Raw genomic sequence first — 23,085 nt, 5'->3', positions numbered from 1 at the left:
ATAAAGTTGGAAATTACTGCATCAGAAAAGTTGCTAAGCAGTTCATTAACTAAAAAAATATAGATAAACTTTCTAAAGACACTCTTATGTAATGAATGAAAAATTGTAAGTAAAACAAAGTGAGTAATGAAAGTCATTGTTTTCAAACGCTTTTATTAAACAGGATTCGTTCGATGTTTGTAAAGATATAATTTTGAATCGATTTCTTCATTAACTTCTCAATGAACTACAATCTCCCAATTTTGTATTCTTGTATTTTGATGCCTATATATTACTGTGATAATTTCAGAACTGTGAAATCTATTAGTTTAATTAAATTCATTTACTTACGATAATGCAACCTGGATGTATGATAATGTAGTGAATAAGGTAAGATAATGCAACCTTACAGCAATTAATGAGTTTGAGAAAAAAAAAAAATTCAAGATAACCTATATTATATTTGAAATAATTAAAAGAAAAGATCCCAAAGAACTAGTCTTTGAACTTTTACCAGTTGTCCGATTTCGTCAATTTTTATTTTATATGAAAGCTTATGACTCTTAAATATGCCATTAAGAATCATCTATTCTATTGTCTACCCCCCCCCCCTACACACACACACACACCAACACCACAGCCACCATTTTCGAGAGTAATCTCATAAACATATATACATTCTCTGAGGAGAAAAATCACTAAGAGTTCTCCATCCATAACCACTATACCGGTTTCGAAAATTCGAAAAGCTTTATTTCGAATGGAAGGTTATGACTCCTAGATAGGTCATAAGCTTCCATCGATATCGCTTGTTCCTAGCATCCTAAATTTTCGAGAAGTGTCCAAAAATGGCAGCGTAAAACGTTAATACGACCTATTTCGACAATCTTATTCGCTAATTTGCAAACATTGCTAATCAAAAATGCTCTGTTTATTGTCCAATTTTAGCTTAAAACAGTTCTCTCTTTTGATGTAGTAAAATGGAGTTTATAAAAGTTTGTTGATATAATTAGACTACTGCTATTAAATGTCTGGCAGACTGTTGTTGCCAAACGTGACTAACATAACAATGAATTATAAGCTAAAGACTGAAAAGCAGAAAAAAAAATGAAAAGCGGGAGTGCTCTCCAAAATACTTTTTCGCATACTCTCTAATAAAAATGTAACGCCAGAGAATGCTTTCCATGGCATTGGTGTACAATAGTTATGAAATACTAACCTTTAGCGTGAATTGAGCCTTTTCATTGACTCTATCGTGTCATCTTTGGCGACTTATTTGATAATTATTCCCTGGCATGAGTTAATAGTATCCAAAAATCGAATTTGTGTGTTAGGCACCTTTTTCTCAACCGATTGAAACAAAACTTCACATTTAATCACAAAATCCTTTACCAAAATTGGTATATTTAAGTCATTACGTTTTTGAACTATCACATTAAAGTAGAGACCGACAGATGGTCAATTTCTGGTTGGATTTGACTAAAAATTTGATAGGTGTCTACACTATAAGTGTTAAATCTGTGTACCAAATTTTATCCATCTAGCTCTCTTCTGTTTTGTAATTATCGTGTTAACTTATATTCGAACAGCGAGACAGACAGACTTCCTCTAAGCAGATTTTACTCAGAATTTGACAGAAATCTGAAAATTTGGTATAAAGACCCTATACCAACTTTTAATCATTTAGTTCAAAGTGTTTTTGAATTATCTTTGTCAAGACCGGCAGATAGACGGACATTTTTCAAAAATGTGTCTTTTGAACTCAGAAAGGTCTGAAAGCGGAGATTCGTCAAAATATCAAGGTGGCCTAGTGGTAAGGTCTCGGGTTCGGAACAGGAGGGTTTCAAGTTCGTGTCCCGATTCCACCGAAGAACCGTCGTGTAAGGGGGTATGTTGCACGTTAAATTCGTCATGACCAAACGTCCTCCCGCTGGTGTGGCGTGGTGTGGAGAGGAGGGTGCCAGCTCAGGTGTCGTCCTCCTCATCTGACCGAGGTTCAAAATTACGAGGTCCGTCCCAAAATAGCCCTAGTGGTGTTGCTTTAAACGGGACATTAATATAACTAAACTAAACTCGTCAAAATCTCGAGTTCGAATTTTTTGACGATTAATATACTTTCTCTATATTAGATATACAAGAAAGTAAAAAATGTTTGCACTTTTATATATTAATAGAAGTAAATTCTAAAAAAAAAATTATAAAATTAATTTTTAATGTTGAAACTATTGATATTAATATTGATATCACTATTGATATTAATAAGCGATTTTCAATGCTTTGTAATTTGACCTCGAATATTTAGAGCGTATCATTCCCTCATCAATCAAAGAACAATAGTTAATCAATATTCAATGATTTGTTTACAACTTGATGCATTTTATCAAAACATATAATTTTCCTGAATCCCAAAACTTTAATAGCTCTTTACAAATAAAAGTAATAAATTAATTCTACTTCGAAATATCTAGGATATACTGTTAAGTACATTGTTGCCAACGCGCCAAGTTTAATAAATCTGTTTTTCTCCTCCCCTCAAATTAGGGCTATACTAATTATAAATGCGTGTGGTTTGGCATCGGACCGAGAACAAAAGTGACGCTTTGTTAATAGTAGCGAAGTTGAGACAATGCTTTTTCTTGCGTTAGTATAAATTGCCGTTTTTATTGTTTTTGCCGTTTCTTCAGTTGACCCACCATATATTCTCTATTATAAATCCTCTCTAACTTGTACTTATTAGTTTTCTACAATTATTCTATTCTTTTTAGCTACATCGGAACTTCTATATTAGTTTCTCCGCAATAATTAGTAGTTATCAAAAGACCTCAAAAGGTACCCTTTCCTTTTTTTTTTTTCAAAAAAATATTTTTTAAACATAATAATCCACTATGATTTGCATGCTTCAATGAACAAAGCGAACGGTCACTTTCACCAGTTACGACTATATCGTAACAAAGCACGGTCAATGCCTTAAGAATTGCGTCCATTACTTGCTTTCATTACAATATTTTCAATTTTATTATAACATAAAATTATTTATATATTTTTTTTCTATAATTTCTATGAGGTACATGGGAAGAAACTTTTGGATACGCGTACATTCTGAAGTGCACATTTTTCCCAGAGTGTACAAGATCAGTTTAAATGCAATTGATAACAATAATGTGATATCAAGTTACCAATTATTTCCCTTCCAGCAGATATATTCAGGCTAATAGAGGGTATCTAGGCGGAATGATTTGAAAGTGTTCCGACACATTTTAAGAGTGAGTCAGGCGTAGCAAAGCAAATTAGTTTTAGGTAGGAACATTTTGGCAGAGATTTCATTTTTCACGCTTACTATGTGAGAAATATCCAAAGTATTTTAATGCAAATATGATTTATAGAACAGATTTGTTTAAGAGTGTGTACATGATGGTACAGAAAATACCATCATGCACATACATGAATATTGCGGATACATCAGCGCTCAACTGAATAAGAGATAATTGTTAAAGATCACAGTTCGAAAACTTTGATTCGAACTGATCATAGTAGAGAATTAATTTATTTAGAGATCGTTTGCGACCTAAACGCATTGACCCTTTCCAATAAAAAATGATTAAAATAACAATAGTTCATTTTACAAACAGCCCACACCCTTCTTTAGTCTCTGAAATTGGACATTAAAGTAAAAGAAGGCCAAAACGAAATATAATACTTTTGAAATATATATAATATTAAATTAAATGAACATGCTTAACAGTTTTCTAAATAAAATATTCGGGTTAGAGTTTTTTCATATGAAGCAAATTTTATTATTATAAAATATTTATCTATATATCTTCAACATTATTCTTACCCATAAAAAAAAACTCATTTTTTTATTTATGAATTTCTTCTGTCCATTAACATTTTTTTGTTTTGTTTTTTTCACTGAATATATAGTAAGTTCAATAATTTTTTTTTTTAATTCCAAGAATAAAAAGTTTTCATATTTTTTTTCTTTGTAAATAATTTTTTAAATTTCTTTTTATAGGTAGTTTGGTGCACATGTTACCAGCGATATTAGCGAATTACCAGAAGCGTAAGTTATATTTATCAATTTAATGATTAAAATAATTGGTTATTAAATCAATAAGAACAAAGTTAATACTCACAGACAATGCTTCTCCAACTATATATACTCAATTAATCATTAGCTTGGATTTTATATTTTTTACTGAGTTGAACATAAAGATTATTTTTTTTTAAATTCATGCAAGAAAAATGATAATGCTAATTTTATAAATTAATATTCATGTGCATTTTTTACTATTTTGGCAAATGTGCTTCTGGGCTTTAACCAAGAAAACAGTCATAATATGCAGTAATATTTTGAAATTGAACATGATGTTTGGAATAGAAAATTGCCAGAGTTATGACAACCATAGACAAAAAAGAAAGGACTGAAGCATCTTCAAATAAACGGTAAATCGGGATGCCTCCGAAATGAGGCGCTTTCAGGAAAGTGCAGATACGATTTTATTTGCAATTATTTCAATTTGGTATTTTAATGTAAAAAACATTAATAAATAACAGAAATAGTAGAATTATTAGAAATCAGTATATTTCAGAAAGCAACATAAAATTAGTTACTTTATAAAGTTCTTTTTATCTGAATATGCTCAGTCATACTTTTGAAACAGAATACACAGAACTAGTGAAAAAAAAAAAAGGTTTTCTCAATGCTAATAAGTAGATGATAATTCGAAAAGATAGATTTTGGTTTCAATGATCACCACTCGAATGTAGAAATTTGGAATTCTCATTTTTTCATTAAATTATCAGATGTGTAGATACTTATCATAATAATTAGATTCAAACCCAAATGAAGTGCCCATCAGATTTTTTGTTGGCATTTGATGGCATTGCTTCTGACAATATCACATTTTTATATAAAAATACCGAGTATCCAAAAATAATAACTTGCATTGTGAAAACTACACTTTCTTATTCGTAAATTTTAGTTGCATTAAAAAGGACTTAAGTTTCTTTGCAATTTAATGTTCAATACGGCCATCACTAGCAATTTTGCAGATGTTCTGTCCGATCTCTTTTAAGTGTTTAATAGTATTAATGATAAGAATCACCAGCTGAAGAAATATGCTGTTAGCGATATGTTAGGAGTAGAATGCGTATGTGCGACCTTCACATACCGCTAAATTAAACCAAAGAGAGTGACTTTCCCATAGTTGCCTCGCATACTTCTTAATGAAGGTGTTATCTCTTTCATTGTCGTATAAAAATTGGAAAGTGAACACCATGGGTGATCATATTTTTATTTTCAAAATCACACGCATAAGCCTTTTGCACTTCGTTGTATAGTGAAGAAAATTGTGCATGCATTGTGATGACTTTTTGTCGACTGATTAAAACCAAAATTTGACATAGAATTCAAGTTTTAGCAACAAAATCACAAATATCATTTATCTAAGATTTTGCGTTTTTCAGTTATTGTGTTTCAAGTATGTGAATATTCAGACTAAGTGATGGCCGATTCGTTCACTGATTTGACTGAAAATTTCATAAGAATCAACACTTCATATGCTAAAACTGTGTACCAAATTTTATTCACCTAGTTTATTATGTTTTATATTTATCATATTGTCGTTCAAAATTTCATAGAAATTCACACATTAGGTGTAAAGACCAATTACCAAATTTCACTCGTCTAGCTCAAAGCATTTTTGAATCATCGTGTTCACAAACAGTCTGGTATTTTCCAGATCCAGAAGTATGAATCATAGAGATTTCTCAAAATCTCGAGAGCGAATTTTTTTTTAACAATTAAATATTTTTCTAAATTAACTACATATACGGGAAGACAAAAGCGTACAGCAATCTTTTTGCCTTTCACAATTAATCATATGGACATCTCTCAAATATAAACTACTATATTTGGATTCCTTTAATTAGGCCCTTTTTATAGAATGCAAGCTGAACAACTACTCTGAGGCATCAATATTGTGCTTAGAAAATCTTGCGATCATCAATTACCATTGTTTGTATATTATACAATTATTCAAACATTGAAAAATCACGAATGGAATTTCGTTTGAAATGTCATTTGAAATCTGTTAGAGCAATTTAAAATTTTAATTTCCTACAGTTTCTTTTAATGTCTTCATATGTCCATTTAATTATTTAATAATTGTACGTTTAAAATTAAATGATAAATAATTATTTTTCCAGGTGCTGGAAGGATTTAATTTATTTAAAAGCGCCAATGTAATGAAAGATAAAATTAATTTTAAATATTGTAATAGAGAAAAATAGGTTTCATATACATAGCACTATGAATTAAATAGCAAAAATCTCTGTTTATCAAAATATATATCATGGTACTATTTTATCATGATTTTTTTTACAAATATCACTCGTATTTCTAATATTTTCTTTTAAATAATATCGTCCGTAAATATTTTTGTTTCCTTAGGAATGATTTCTCCCATATAAGCTTCGATCCACATAGTCCTTATTGACCTTGATTAAAAATGCTGTCTTCTGAACTTGTAAAAAAAGGAATGTTTTTTTTTCCCCATAATTTTCAGAAGTCGATAGCAGTTATTTTAACAGTATTATTTTTATTTTCTATTTTTTATAGGCTTTTAAGATATATAAAATATATAAACTAGATTTAAACATTGTATATGTGAACAATTTGAAGCACAGTAATATATTACATTTTAACTCATATTGCCGAGTAAAAATTATCAATAAGATTTAAAATGAAAGTGATTAATATAGAATACATTTAAAATAATGTATCTTGTTATTACATACAATTGAAAACATTAATTTAATTAAAATAATCTAATACAAATTCCTATAAGTGCAAATTAAAAAGTGTATATATTAAGAAATACAAACGAAAATAAAAATCCTACTTTGGAGTTCATTGTTGGCAAAAATACGCAATTTTTTGATAATTTGATGGATGACTTTGAATTTTAACATAACAGTAAAAGCTTTGTTATAAATTGTGTATCAAGTTAATTTTTTTTTAAAAAATTAAAATGTGATAATTAAAGAAAGTATGTAAAAAAATGAAATTGGTATCATTAAAAAGGTAATTTTTTAAAAATTTTAACGCGTTCACTGCCACGACTGACACTTGATATTCGGACCAAATATCCAGTTAGATGCTCCCTTCTTTGCTATTAGATGCTCCCTTCTTAAATATGGTAGAGAAGGAGTCATCTAATAAGATAGATGGTTTTGTACAATTACATATTATCTATCACGCACAGGCGTGTAATCCAGTAGTCAATGTGTTAAGATAATGCAAAAACCACTTTTATAAGATAATTAGCTTTAGAAGATGTCCCCATCAATTTATAGATAAGTCTTAGCGATCACTTATTCGACAACAGTAAAGCCATCTTCGACTTCGATTAAACTTTCTATTTGACACACATTTCTATATACTATTCTTGCATATCATTTTTCCTCGGCCTAATGGAATTTTTACTGACACAGCGAGCCCTCTCCCATGTCATTGATTGAATTTTTAACATCTTGAGGAAATCCGAATGCATATTTAAAACTTAAAAATAACAATTTTTAATGATTTTGAATCAAGTTGCTTCCCTAAAATTATTTCACAATTAAATTTAAAAAATGATGTTTGGAAAATAATTCTACTTCCTTTAAAGCATTATTCTTTGCTTCAACAAGAAATTTCTTTGTTCGGTTCATTCCAAAAATACCTCCGAAACAGATATATATTTGAAAAAAATATTCGTCAAACAACATATCTGTTTGAATTCATTATCATAAACCTGAAGAATAATGTCGTGACAAAGTCTAATCAATCAATGAAAATTCATGAATGAAATTTCATTTCAAACTCCATTCGAGAGATTTTTGAATAATTTAAAACTTTAATTTTCTAAAATTCCTTTCTTCAATTTTTCCTTTTAAAACCGAGGAAAAGACAGCATTATGGTTCCTCTTGTTTATTTTGGTTTTATGATTTTATTCATAAGTTGGTGAATAACGTTACTAACAACATTTGTTTGAAAAAACTTGATTGGAAAAACCATAAAAACTCTTTAATTTTCTAGTAACATTTGAATGCAAATGTTGACAACTTTGCACTCCCGGTTTTAATGACTTATGATGTTTTTCTATTTTTTATACCAGAGTTTTGTTCTGTCGATATGTTAGTACTAACTATTACCGAGAATTAAATTGTTACTGTTTATTTGCACCCTTTGGATATTTCTGTACAGCTTTTAACGTTATCTTCCATTTCAGATGGCGGCAATGAACTGATTCAAACTATACCGCACCATCAACCGGTATTGCATCAAGAAGGTAAGAATTCTCCTTTTAATCTGTTGACTTCTTTGGCAAGCTCATAGACAAGCTAAAATCCTATGTCTTAACTGTTCGTGTGTTTACGTAGTTTAAAATAAAAAGGATATACCATTTACCCTAAAAACTCTTTTAAGTGTAATAAAAAATATTTAAAAGCCTTTTCTTCAGATATAATAAAGATTAATTTATTCATAAGTTTACCTTATAAACATATCAATAAATGTTAGCCAGTAAAACTGTTATATATTTCAAGAAGAAAATATTGTTTCGATTACCAATTAACCTGAGAAAAACGAATTATTTGCATATTTTTTTATTATTAATTTCGCTATTTTGATTTTTTAAAAATTAATTATTATAATTCTTCCAACAATGGAATGCTAATTTTTCAGAATGTAAGTATTAGTTTTGCTTTAATTTCCATATAAAATTTACCACAAATTTTTGATGTATATACTCAGCGCTCGATTTATTTACTCTTGATTTGTTATTCGTTTGAATATTAGTTACATGAATATTTTTTGCATATTTAATTAGGATGTTTTACTTGATAAAAATTTAAAGATTTAATTAATAATATAGTTTTGTTTGATATATTTGACAATATCAATCTTTGATTTTCAGAAATTAATTATAAAATATAGGAACAGAGAACCATTTTACAGACATAGAATCTAATATGTTTTGTTTAGAAAATGTTTTCATATATTCGGCCAGTTGTTTAAAAGCCATTTTATTGTTTTATCGTAAAAAGCAAGAACTGCGTATAATATTATTAAAAAAATTTACTTTAAAGATGGTAAGAAATTTTGATGGAATTAGGAAACTTTAAAAAATAAATTTTATCATTATCGTAATCCAAAATATTTTCTTTTTAAAAAAAAGCACATTTTGTATTATCTGATTTTTTTTACGAAAAACCCGCTTTCATTTAAAGTTTTTATCGAGTTTTAGATTTTGATGTTTGTATTTATTGTTTAATTTGTATTTTCTGATTTATGAAAGATACCAAGAGGATTAGTAATTTTTTTCTATTACAAAAAAAGGAACAAAGAGAAAGTTTAATTATCAAAAATTTGGACAACGAAATTTTTATGAAACCACATAATAGAATTTCCTGAGCCAGGAAAAAAAAATTTTGAATCTTGTTTATCTGCAGCGAACATTAACTTAGAAAAATAACGAATTAAAAGAATGGAATTTGATGATTATAGTAATCTTCATGTATAAATGTTGGTTGTTCTTCGCAGTGGTAAGCAGATGGAATCTGTGACGTAAGAGAGTTTCGGAAAAGTTTGGGCCAGTGGTTTCAAAATATAAAAATTCCCCATAATTTAAAACTAACTGTTATAAGTAACTGGCCTATATTCTTAGGATTTTCAAAAGCCTTAAATTAAATTGAAAAAATTTAAATAAATGTTATTCAACTTAAATTAAAAGTAAGTGCACAAAATATATAACAGTTTAACTTCAATTATGCAAATAAGTAGCTATTTGAAATTATAATGTCATTTACCTTTCAACAATTATAACAAAAGTGAGGCACTCTGAGATTTCAAATACTCTTTTTAAGTGGGCGGAATTTTTCATGTTTCTTTACATATTCAATTCCCTTAATTTTGTGATAGAAGTATTTCATGTTACATTTTCATTTCACAATTCTTCAACGCAGATAGAATTCTTTGATCAGATTTATTCGATCATTTCAGAATTTTCGATCAGGTTCAGAAGCATTTCATAATTTTCAGCTTCAATTCGCGTATTTTTGGAAAAACGCTCATTTTTGAAAATGTTTTATTTTTATGTTTAATATGTTTGCAAAATAGTAATGATAATTTTATTTTAGAAATTTTTAGTATATATGTTCTTTTAGTATTTTCTGACTTAATCCGATAATTTTCTTTAAAAAATTATCTTTAAATAAGCAATATTTTTAAAATCTTCTTATGTTATTAAAAGAATGTAATTTCATTGAACTTTTCTTCCTAATTCAGGCAATAAAGGTCATGTTCATATTACGCTGAATGTGCAGAAACCAAATGCCGGCAACGCAGGAACTGGAGGTAACATTCAACACATTCATTTTTTCATCATATTAAAAGCTTATATTTTCATGGCTATTTTAGTTATGAAAGTTCCGAATTTAGAAATAAATTGTATTCTCAGTTTAGAAGAGAAAAAAATTAGTTGCATTATAAATAGAGTATGCAATTAATGTTGATTTTTTTTATTACAAATTACCGAAAAAAATGAATTATTCTGTCTTTCAAAGAATATTTATTTCGCTACAAAAAATATACAGGATGCAATTATTCCTTAAGAAAACGATTTTAAAATAGTCAATTCGATCAATATTAATTGTTTTTGCAAAATATTGTAGGAAAAAATTCTACTGTTTTATCGTTCAAAATTCATATAATATTTTTGTTTTTATACTACAATTATCTTTTATATAACGGAATGAAGCAAGTTTGATTTTAGAGAGTATATATATTTAGATATAGCTTGCAAAAGTGAGCCTAAAATCCAATAAAATAATGCAAAGTGAACCCAAAGACCATTAAACTAGTGGGTGATTCCTAAATTTATATTTGGATCCAATTTTCAGTGGAAAAGCTACTGAGCACTATACGTCCGAATTTTTTTGCATTCTTCTTTTTTTTTCTTTTTTTTTTTTTTCCAAATCGTAATTAAACATGAGTTTCGTGAAAATATTTTCAGAAAATCATGGAAATAAAAATATTGTTGTTAATAAATTTAATAATAATATTTTTAAAAAACGCACTATTATTCTTATGGTAATACTTTTAAATTGGCATTCTGTGCATGATGTAAGAAGTGTTGAGCACAGAATGCAACGCTTAATGCAAGTAACCAAGATGAAAATAAGCCAAATGAATCAAACCTGAAACATTATCATAATACAATGACATTAACAAGAAGTTTGGTGTTAAAGTCGGGATCTGAGAGTTATAATGTTAATTACATCATGGCTGGATTCGTATGCAGAATTATGCCAAAAAAAGACCCAGCAATGATGGACATAATATTTCATGAGAAAGATGGTTATAACTTTCAAATTACATTGCCCTGACTTCTTCTATACATTCAAATTACATCCCTGTCCTAAGCTGGATGGCATAAACGAAACTTTAATTCACAGCATTTTTGCTCTATGTGATTCATCAGATTCTGCAATATTGCAAAACCAAATCTATTTAGAAAGACTTCATTAGATTTGAAACACTCATTAGAAATTTATTTAATGAGTGTTACTTCATTAGAAATTTCATCATCCCAGCGTTTAATTAAAAGTAGTTTATTGTTATCATGCTAAGCTAAATATTTACATAACAATATGATTAGCTAAATAATTACGTAACAAAATGATTAGCTAAATAATTATAATTACGTTTTTATAAGTTAATCGTTTATCATATTTAAAACATAAATTTGTTTTGTTTGAATATTTACAGATATAATCTAATCACTGTTTAATCAGTTTTGTTTTCGCATGGATTAGTGAAAACATGGCAGAAGCAACTGTATTATATCTTGTTAAATAGTCCTAAACATGATTATGTTGCATTTAAACATGACTGATACATTTTAATAATAATTCTTATATATCAGTAATCGATATTCGGTGTCATTAAACTCTATTTACATAAATTTAATTTTAAACAATTTTTGAAAAAAAAATTTTACTGTGCAAAATAATTAAATTTTTTTATATATTCCTTATATTTTATTTAAATTAAATTTAAAATAAATTTTTATCAAACTGACGGTCATGCGGAACAGCAGGCACTGAAGTAAAATCTAATTTAATTGATGATTAATTAAAAATTAATATCTAAAAATATAAAAATGGTATAATGTCATTCAGAATACACAAGTATACATAAATTGGAAACTCTAGCACACCAGGAAGTAAATGCAAAATAGATAACAAAATTCTATCTTTATTAAATGAAATAATTTAAACAAAAATTAAAGTTGTTTTATTTCATTGAACTCATTCTAAAAGTAAAGGAATTTATATTATAACTTTCCCTGTTGATACAATCGGTCGTAACTGTGTATTGTTAAGTTAGAAAAACAAAACTGTACAAATTTGTTAATTAAGATCATTTTATTTAATCAAGATCATAATTTTTATTTAATTAAGATCACAATTAAGATCAAGAATAATAGATTGCATTTGTTTCGCCAATGTTTTTGATTAGTTCGTGAATGACTAACGTTATATTTACTAAAAAGGAATTGAAACAAACAAACAAAAAAATCTTTGAAATAAAACATTCGTTTTTCCACATGAGAGAATGCTGAAAACAAAGAGAAATCTATTTCCAAATGAGCCTCTGGTTTCGAATGGTTAAAGTAGCAACGATATAGATTGTAACATTATAAATTATTTTCACTTGGGTAACTTTGCTTTCTTTTAAAGATTATTATTATTTAAAATTACATTAATTCATGTATAGTGTATAGAAATAAAAATACTTAAAAAAATTCAATCATCACCAAACAAAGAAATTGAAAGAAAATCTTTTGTTCCAAACAAAAACAATTCAAAATATGGAATTTATTTAAGAAAAGTAAAAAAAAAGAAAGAATATTTCCTCTTCGTTGTCTTTTTCGTTCGTTGTTGTTATCTGAAGATGGTATTTTTTTTTTCTTGTTTATCTCTAAGTAAATATTAATTATTGACAAATGAAATAGATTTAGTGGCGTAGCGATAGTAAGGTTCTGTACGGGATTATATCTAATTACTTCATCCCAAGTGGCTTCTAAAGAGTAAATGAAACGGCAGAATGATTTAATTGTTCACCCTTACATCACATTTCACTTTTAAAAGTAGCGTAACCGCACTAACGTTTTGTCTCTGTCTCTTGACTAACCTTGTGAGTTGCGCCAAGAGCCTCTATCCCCTTGGCCCCGGGTCGCTACACTACTGTCTTGGCTAGAACACAAATTTTGGCTATAGATTTGAATTGAATTTTTGTTAATAAATCAGAAATGCACAAAAAGTCTTTTGAAAGCTATATGAGATTGACTTTTTAAATATTGAAATTTGATAAAGCCTAGAACCTAAAATGACGAATTATATAAAAAAAAATAGAAAATAGAAAAAATAGAAAGTAATTAAAAATTTTAAAAATCGCATTTTAGTACACTGCTGTAACCGTGTTCTTAAGCAATATTTTTTTTATATAATTTATTAGAAATTAAATACAAAATTTGTATTAAATGTTTAATTTAGTGGAATGCATATATATATATATATATATATATTTGAATTCTCGTTTAATCTCTAATCTTACAATGATTTTATAGGTGGCAATGGAGGGGCAGGAGCCGGAGGTGGCGGTGGTGGTGGAGGAGGAGGAGGCAATATGCAAATGCAGGGTATGAAAATTAAATTTGTTATAAGTTTCTTTTTGTTTGTTTTTAGCAGTAGGATGCTCAAAAACTTCTCAAGTTGTTTTAAATATCTTTTATATTCACATTTTATAAAAAAGAAAGTGGTTTCAGAGATTTTTTTAATGCTTAAAATATTTAAAATGATGATGTAGTAGCTTTTCAGTTATACATTAGATATCAGAATCGATAATTTCGAATAGATGAGTAAAAAATAATAATAATTAAGAAAATTTAAAATAATTATATGCAGGTACTAATATATGCATACAATTTAGTGATATTAAAATAAAACAAAAAAAAAACTCCAAAGAACTGCGGTACTACCATATTCATTTAAAAAAATCAATTTTAATAGAAAGGTTTACAATTATTGTACAAATTATTACAAAATACGTTACAATATATAGAAAATTTTACTAAGAAAAGTGAAAAGTCTTAGAGAGTTTGAGAGCAACCGTCTGTCATTTATCCCGTGGATAGGTCAGTGGCATTGGCTATTTTCCTTTCTTGCTTCCCATTCCCTTTTGTAAAAATTCAAAATTATTAGGAGAGCCGGATTGTTGAGATGCCAAATCCTATAGAGATCACTATTATAAAAGCTTCATTGACAAAAGTTACTCTACGGAATAATATCTCACAAAAACAGCGTTTAAAAAATACAACTGCAGTGGTCTTCCGGAATTTTCAAGTTTACTCTCTAATAAATGTATTTATGATTTATTAGCAGCATGCCATTGACGAACAATAATTATGAAAGAGCCTATTTCGATGTTTGGCTGATTCGGTTGTCATTGATACACAAGTACTGGAAAACTAAATGAAAATTTTGAACGCCTTTTTCCGCCCGACTGAAGCCAAGATTTAACACAGAACTGCAAATGAAGTCACAAAATCAAATTTGAGCCATTGCGTTTACATGAATACAAAAGAACAGACAGACGTCCAATCCTTAGACGGACTTGGTTCAAAATTTGAAACTGATCTTGCCTTTAGAGATTAAATTTATGTACCAAATCAAGGTCAGCAATTTTTATGCTGGGGAAGAAAGATAAGATCTTTACTCGGAAATATACGAGAACGTTTCAGGGAAAACCTTCCTGCTGACTGTTCATGCTAGCATTCTAAAAATAATAATGCTGATGGTCACAGAAACAAGAATTGCATAGTTAGAGAAACACGCAGCATGATATCTTTTTGCATATTTATAAATTTCGATGCAACCTGTAATTCTGTCTGTATTGTGATTGTATGTGCGGCTTTAAAATGCTGTTTGTCCTCTTTTAAATACTGATACTTTGATTTGACTAAAAATTCTTTAATACTACTCCGTATAGTTGATAATGGATTGTGTTAAATTATCCAACGGATTCTGAAAATTATATTGATAGGTATTGATTATATATTCAAGTAACTGTAAAACTTATCATCGTTTTTGGCTGTAAATTTTATAATTATTTTTCATTTCCATCTTAGGTGGAAATGGAGGAGGAGGAGGAGGAGGCGGTGGAGGTGGAAATATGCAAATGGGAGGTATGAACTTTCAAAATAGATAATTTTATTATATTACGTTCTACCATATAGGCTTATAGCTCTTAAACTTTATTGCAGTATGATGCAAATGCAGTTTTTATAATAATTTTATGAAAGAAAATATTAAATAATAATCTTAAGAAAAAAAAATATTTTTTTTCTTATGAGCAATACTATGTCTGTATGTGCTTGTGCAAGCTTGAAGGTTCGAACTCGCAACGTTAGGGTTCATAGCCGAGTAACAAAGCCACTAGACAAAAGTGTACACTCTTCTCCGGAAGTTGTTATCTGGCTTATGATGTTACCACCACAATACTCCCCCTCCAGTGAGTCAGTGGAGTATATCGCGCCAGTTATGGCGAGCGACGAACGTTGTTATCGCGCCAAGCGTTATGGCGGGCGATGGCGAGCGTGTGTGAGTGGTTGCTGCCGGTAGATTGAGCCCCGACAGCTGAACGAAGGATGCGGTTGTTCAGAACTAGGGTCACCAATGTGCATGTTTGAGGTTCGAACTCGCAATGTTAGGGTTCATAGCCGAGTAACAAAGCCACTAGACAAAAGTGTACACTTTTCTCCGGAACTTGTTATCTGGCTTATGATGTTACCACCACATGCTATATCGCAAGTATCGTTTCGAGTCTGTCGATGCGTTTTGTGCCATTTTCATTCCTGGTTTAAATAAAATTTCAGTTAGTAAGTACGTAAAATAATCTCTCAGAAAGCTTCAAATTATCTGTGTTTTGCTGTCTTTCTCTGCATTAGATATCTTATCATGAACATTGAGCTTCAAATTCAACATTACATGGGATGTAAGCAGTTGAGTAACAAGTATTAAGCAGTTAACTGCAAAATTTATTTTTCCAAGTCTCCGAAATCCCTCTTTTTAAAGTCAAGCGAGGACACATGTACATGTCAAACGGAATACAAACAGTTGCATAATAAATATTTCTAGAAAGATCATAATAAAGCGATGTACAATTTTTATTAAATAAAGCATTATACATCGACCGAGCCAAAATGAATATTTGGATCGGCGCGTGTACCATATCGAATGCACTTAACTGATTCAATTGATACAAATTTCCGGTATTTCTGAATATAATTGATTACCGGAGCCTTTTCCAAAAACTTTAGTATAATTTCATTAAGTTTGTTGGGTGTACATTGGTTTGCTGGGTCACCTCTTTCAGTGGGGAAAAAACGCGCGATTTCTTTGAAAAATTGACGTGTTTTTTTAAAACTTTTATAAGTAATATAGAATGAATTATATTTATCTTTTGAATACGTTGATCCTGTTGATCACATTCAAGGTAAATCAAAGTCAAATGAATGCACAATATATTTAGTATTAATCAGAACAAAATAAGGTAAAAAAAAAAACCCTTTAATTTGGATAAATTGAATAATTAGGAATCAAATTTTCATTCTAAACGAGTGTCTATGCATTTAAACCTACCTAGAAAAAAGTATTAAAATAGAAATTGCGTATTTCAAGAAAAACGAGAAAAAAAAAATAAGAGTTTGCTTATCTGGATCGCTTATAGTAATTTGGACTATTTTGCTTTCATATTCTGGAATTGCAAAATATTTCCTGATTCCGCATCCTTGTTTACCTAATTAAGTTGTAATAATAATTTTTATCAATTTCTAAGCATGAAAAGGTGTGATATAAACCATAATTAACAATTTGACTACACATTTATTTGAAACGACTTTTGTTTTTGAAGCGCATTTAATTTTTTGAACATGTGAAGGCAGTAGCATTTACGTAAAAATTCATTTATTTCTTATTATTCAGAATATATATTGCTGCATGATACTGAAATAACTTAAAGCTAATTAGAATTACAAAAAAAAAAGGGAAACATAAATTTAAACAAATACGGAACGCTCTGATGCGTCAAATGTACCCAAAGGTTTAATGTTAAAAAAGATATAAATTTAACGAACAATTCAATGGATAAATAATAAAGACAAACGTGCGCAAAGAATGTATTACAATGAGACACCGATTATCTGTGACTCAAGGAACTGGCGTAAAAAAACGTATCAATGAAAATACATTTAATTAATTGTTATGAATTTAATGGTTCTACTACAATTCATTTAAAAGTAATAATTTTAAAGTTTTTAAGATGCACTAATATATTACTGCTTACTATTGAAACACTGCCTTTTGAAAATAATTTGTCATAAAGGTGAGAAAATTCCAATTATACTTTATTTTATACAAATTATATGTGTACAAAAGACGTTTGTTTAATAATTTCTTTCATCTTTTCTGGAGTATTGATTGTATGTGAATATTAAATACAGCATTATGTAAGGATTAAATGAATCCATTTAATGTTTTTTTTTCTGGTGTTTTGAAAACAAAATAAAATGGTAGATTTCCAATGGATTCCATTGTGTCTTCAAAGGATGGTCTTTATCTCTCTCTATATATAACGCTAAGGTACATGGCAGAGAAATCGTTCTTATTACATATTGTCGAATGGCAACAGTGACATGTAAACAAAGGGCTTGTGAATTATTTTAACAACAGGGCTTGTGAATTATTTTAACCTCCAAAATGATCCCCTTTTTCATGAGTGTAACAGCATTAATGTTATCTAGAACTTAATTATTTCGTACAAAAGTATACTTATTATAAGGACAAGCTATGGACTTTTCTACAATTTGATAAACAAGATAGTATTTAATTCAAATCTCCAAGTTTCTCTTCAAGCTATGAAGCACTTCAGTATTTACTAACTGCATTTATCACATTCTGTTGTGGGGCCCATGGTGGCCTGGGGGTAATGTCTCGGCTTGTGAGCCGTAGGGTTTCAGGTTCGAGACCCCATTCCACCGAAGTACCGCCGTGTAAGGGGGTCTGTTGCACTATAAATCCGTCGGGGCCAAACGTCCTCCCGTTGGTGTGGTGTGGTGTGGAGAGGGGGGCGCCAGCTCAGGTGTCGTCCTCGTCATCTGAGCTCGGTTCAAAATTACGAGGTCCGTCCCAAAATAGCCCTAGTGTTGCTTTAAAACGGGACGTTAATATAACGAAACACATTCTGTTGTGACCTCTATGGGCCTCTTTTACTTCCTCACTTACCTCTATGGGCCTCTTTTATCTCCACACACCTCTGTGGGCCTCTTTTAACTGCATCATCGCTGTGCGTTGCGTGAATTCCCCGCTGTAATGTACCTCTTCATTTGAACTTTAGAAACTTGAATATGGATTGAATCGCATATGTGAAACTTCTCTATAACTGATTAAAACTTCATTTTGCATTGTGCGTGCGTGTGTGTGTTGATGTAATTATTTGCTCTCTACATTCGGAACCAGAGGATAACAGCCATTGTTGCCATAAATCCTTACCTCTTACTTCTTTCAAGTTCAGACACTATTTTAAAGCAACTTTTTAGAGCAGCATTTCATTCAGTTTCGCTAATTAATGCTACAAAATATTATTAGAAATGTTCTGGATAGAGCTCGCTAAAAACTGCATTATGTCAGATTAAAGAAGATGTAAAAGAAATTAAGAAATATCTGTCAAAGTTTAATCGATCGCGAAAATATGTTTAATTATATATGGGTAATAGTTATGACTTAACAATGGGAATTGATGACCCTATCTTCCAAAACTATTGTCTCACAAAATGGTTTTTGCATTATCTTAAAACTCAAGAAATTATCTTTTTAATAACATCCACTTCATTTCTGTATCATATTTCTTTATTTAAAACAAATTTAATGTAATGCACAATTTGTAAAAATTAATTTTTAATGTTATTATGAAATACAAACCTATCTTTCAAAATATTGAGTCGCGTGCTTTTACCAATGATAAAATTAAAATTTAAAAAAGAATGTTTTCATTGGACATTAATTCTGAAAAAGGATTTTCACTTCCATTTTTGTTTCGTTGTATGTGCACATTTTTAAATTTCCACGTGTTATAATTTATTTTTAATTCATTCACTTAAATTCATGCTTTTCGAATCTTATCAAATAACCAGATGAAATAAAAAAATGTATGCATTTCTACACATTAATATTTAACAGCCAAAAAAATTTAATAACTAGGCTGATAAGCTGGTCACCAAAGGCGGCTAGTTTTTAAATTAACAATAAACAATTTATCTTTATTAATTCATTAATTGTAAATAATTCTGAAGTCATCGCTTCGATATCACAGAGCATATATTCGTCGAAAGATATCTTAAAACCAGCGAAGGAAACGAACCAGGGCATAATCGAAGTTTTGAATCCTTTGAGTCGTATAAAAAAATAAAAATAAAAACTTTTTTCAGTTACAATGGTTATGAAAGAACAAGGACTTTAACGAAAAATAAATAAATGAGGGAACATATAAACGGTGGTTTATTCTAAAAAATAAGACAAAAATTTTAGAACATAAAGCATAACTAACTTGTGAATACTATCTTAAAGAGTATAAATAAATGATTTCGTAGTCTTCCAAAACCAAAACAGAAAAATTTATTGCTCTGTTTCTTTATTAAATTGTACAAAATTAAATTGTACACATTGTACAAAATTTAATTCAAGTGAAATTTGTTCATTTCTGTTTATTTATTCATTGTCCTCATTTGTTCATAATATATACCATTTTACCAGACGATTCCTTTTTATTACTTTAATTTATATGTGATCATTCCAAATTAAAAATTATATGTATTTAAAAAGAATATTTTTTTTTTCAAATCACAAACTGTGTGAGTAAAATTGCATCTCAACTTTTTATATTTTTTTTCTACAGGAAATATGATGCAACTTATGCAGATGATGATGATGATGATGCAACAAGGTATGTTGATTAATTTATTCAATTTGAGGAAGTATATTAATTGTACGTGATTTAATATTTAGAAATTATTTTCTTGTTTTTTTTATTTTAAAACTTAGGATGTTTATATATTTATGCAGGTACTTTCAAACAAATATATTTCCATTCTTAAGTGCTTAAGCAATATCCAACTGAAAATATAGATTATTTTGCAGGAAAAAAATGCTGTTTATTACAACTTTTTAGAATTTTAATCATTCTTACACCAAAAATTATATATATATATATATATATCCAGACAAATTTTGTAACCGTTCCATGACTCTAAATCATGGAGAAAAAGCACATTGATAAAACTTCATTACTGAAAAAATCTCAACTGAATTTTTAAGAAAATACACAGATAATTTCGCATGCTAAATACTTACAAACATTGTGTTTCTTTAACAAGAAGAATATGCTTTGAGAAATTTTCTATAATTGTTCGTTTAAGTCAAAGCTTTTCTTCGTTATTAAAATATCTTCAACTCCTTTTCTAAGGATTTCACTCATTTTAAATGAGATATTTTTGTCTTTTAATTATCTTAGTAAATTTCCTTTTGTTAAAGGATTTCCTATTTCCGAAAGGCTTATCTTATGCGTTTAATAATATTTATTGCATTTCGTTTAATTATATCTACGCTTAAATTTACGAAAATCGTTTGCTGTACTGGAATGAAACCATAATTTTGCGTTACCATTAAAACTCTTCTTCAGTTCTGGAAACATATTAAAGGAAAAGCTTATTTTGTTTTAAAGTTGTCTATGTGCCATTTATCGTGTTATCTGGTGAACTACTTTCTTCTACTTTACATTCAAGTAAGAAAAAAAGAAGAAATTGTTATCTGCTCGACTTCTCGCATATTTCCGCAATATGGCGCAGTTTCGACTTTGTCCCATCATATAAAGAAAATAATCAAACAAACATTTTCGAACTGTATTTCTTCCATCCGATCATTTTGAAATCAAATATTTTTTTTTAATCTAAAGTTTTGGAGTAAAGATCATATACTAAATTTCAACTGTATTTATATTTTTGAGCAATTGCTCTCCCATATAAGCGGATAGAGAAACATTTTACCCTTTGACAGATTTCGTCCAGAATTTGATATAGGTATATAATTTTAGGCATGTGCTTCAAAGAAGTTCATTCATCTAGCTTCCTGCGTTTTTTAATTACCATCTAATAAGCGTAGAAAGATAAACACAGTTCCATAAATATATATTTCGAATTAAACAAGCATTCCTCAGATTCTGGAGGATTCCCAACAATTATTTTATAACAGATTTTATAGTTTAGTTTGGTTATATTAACGTCCCGTTTGAAGCAACACTAGGGCTATTTTGGGACGGACCTTGTAATTTTGAACCGCGGGGACGAGGACGACACCTGAGCTGGCAACGCACACCACACCAGCGGGAGGACATTTGGTCATGGCGGATTTAACATGCAACAGACCCCCTTACACGACAGTTCTTCGGTGGAATCGGGCCACGAACCTGAAATCCTCCAGTTCCGAAACCGAGACCTTACCACCAGGCCACCGCGGCCCTAACAGATTTTATAACAGTGTGCCATATTATACCAATATTATTATATAAATGTTATTTTTGAAAGCACTATTCGAAGATTTATACTATAATTGCGAAAATGTTTATCATTTAAAAATAACTGGCATATGTTTTAATAATGAAAGTCACTTATATTCGATAAAGTGAATATAACATTGAATTCATCAATATTATATTAATGTAATGAAAAGCTCATTAGTTCCTCTTTTAAGTTCCCGGTTCTAAAAGATTAATTGTTTCTTGATTAGAAAAATGTTGCAGTTTCAATTCCTTAAATAGTTTCTCACAAATATTAAATGGAGGGCGATACCCAAAAAATACAAATTGTTTATTTATGTATTGTAATTATTATTATTATTATTATTGTATTTTTGCAAGTTTATGACTAATTATCTTCATAAAAAGAATATAGAGAAGATTTACATTAATATGAAAATAGCTATTCAAACGTTAATATTATTAAAAAGAAAACAATACCTAAAAAAAGAGATCAGTAAATTTTGTTACGAGCAAGTGTAGGAAACATGTATATTTATCTGATTAATCTTGCATTGTGTCTAATCTCGCGAGTTCATTGGAAAATAAAATATTAAACTAATTCTCGTTAACAACAAAAAACAGTTTTCCTCATCCTTAAATGATCGACATCTGATCGTTCGAAATTGCCCGAATCGTAATGATAGAGTTAATGTGCTAAGACAAGAACAATTGGAGCAGAAACTGCTTGTGATACCATAGGCAAGACCGATAACAACATTTTACCAAACGTTGTATTGCACTCGAGCGCCGAGAAAAGAAAAGTCCCATTTTTCTTTTTTTTTTAATTCGACTTTTAATGACTAATTTATTTAGAATACTAACTGCTGAAAGGGAACAGGTCAAAAATACAAATTTTGTAGGTAGCACAAAAAAAATTTTCTATCATTCCTATAAGGCAAAATTTAACTTAAAAAAAATCCTGCTTATCATTTAATATATTTTATGCACGCTCCTTCTTTAAAAAAAGTTTCCTATGTCTTGAGCCTATATTTTTCTTCTTTTTTTTTAGTAAAAGTAGGATATTGAAATAATAATACCAGCTGTTAAAGTTTAATTACAAGTAAAACTGAGATATTAGATGTAGAAGCCTTTAGACTGTAAAAGATCCATTCAATTTTAAAACATACATTCAAAAATATTATACACACATATATAAGTGATATCTGAAAATAATTGCAAACTCACCAAATTTCTTTGAGCTCTCTACTGTTCGTTTTAGGATCACGAGGCTAGCACTTTTCGACGATTGTATTTCGTTAAGGGATAGTACACAGAAAGATGAACAATTATTATCCCTCCTAATTCCACGAATAACCAGAGTTAAACCTATTGATAAATGTAATAATCTCCTTTCATCTTTCCTTTC

At 29.2% G+C, this 23,085-nt stretch overlaps 1 protein-coding gene across 1 annotated transcript in view; it reads left to right on the top strand.

Moving 5' to 3' along the window:
* LOC129971681 (putative uncharacterized protein DDB_G0286901) overlaps positions 1-23,085 on the top strand; it is a 44,564-nt gene that overhangs the window by 10,608 nt on the left and 10,871 nt on the right. Inside the window, exons 3-8 of the mRNA XM_056085658.1 lie at positions 3,995-4,042; positions 8,257-8,316; positions 10,314-10,382; positions 13,660-13,731; positions 15,220-15,276; positions 20,043-20,090. Of these exons, the coding sequence (XP_055941633.1) occupies positions 3,995-4,042; positions 8,257-8,316; positions 10,314-10,382; positions 13,660-13,731; positions 15,220-15,276; positions 20,043-20,090 (354 nt within the window). The remainder of the gene's footprint in view (positions 1-3,994; positions 4,043-8,256; positions 8,317-10,313; positions 10,383-13,659; positions 13,732-15,219; positions 15,277-20,042; positions 20,091-23,085) is intronic.

The sequence above is a fragment of the Argiope bruennichi genome, chromosome 6 (genome assembly GCF_947563725.1).
Source record: "Argiope bruennichi chromosome 6, qqArgBrue1.1, whole genome shotgun sequence".
NCBI classification, from domain to species: Eukaryota; Metazoa; Arthropoda; class Arachnida; order Araneae; family Araneidae; genus Argiope; species Argiope bruennichi.
The sequence above is the reverse complement of the archived record's forward strand: the minus strand, read 5'-3'. Positions and strand labels throughout refer to the sequence as shown.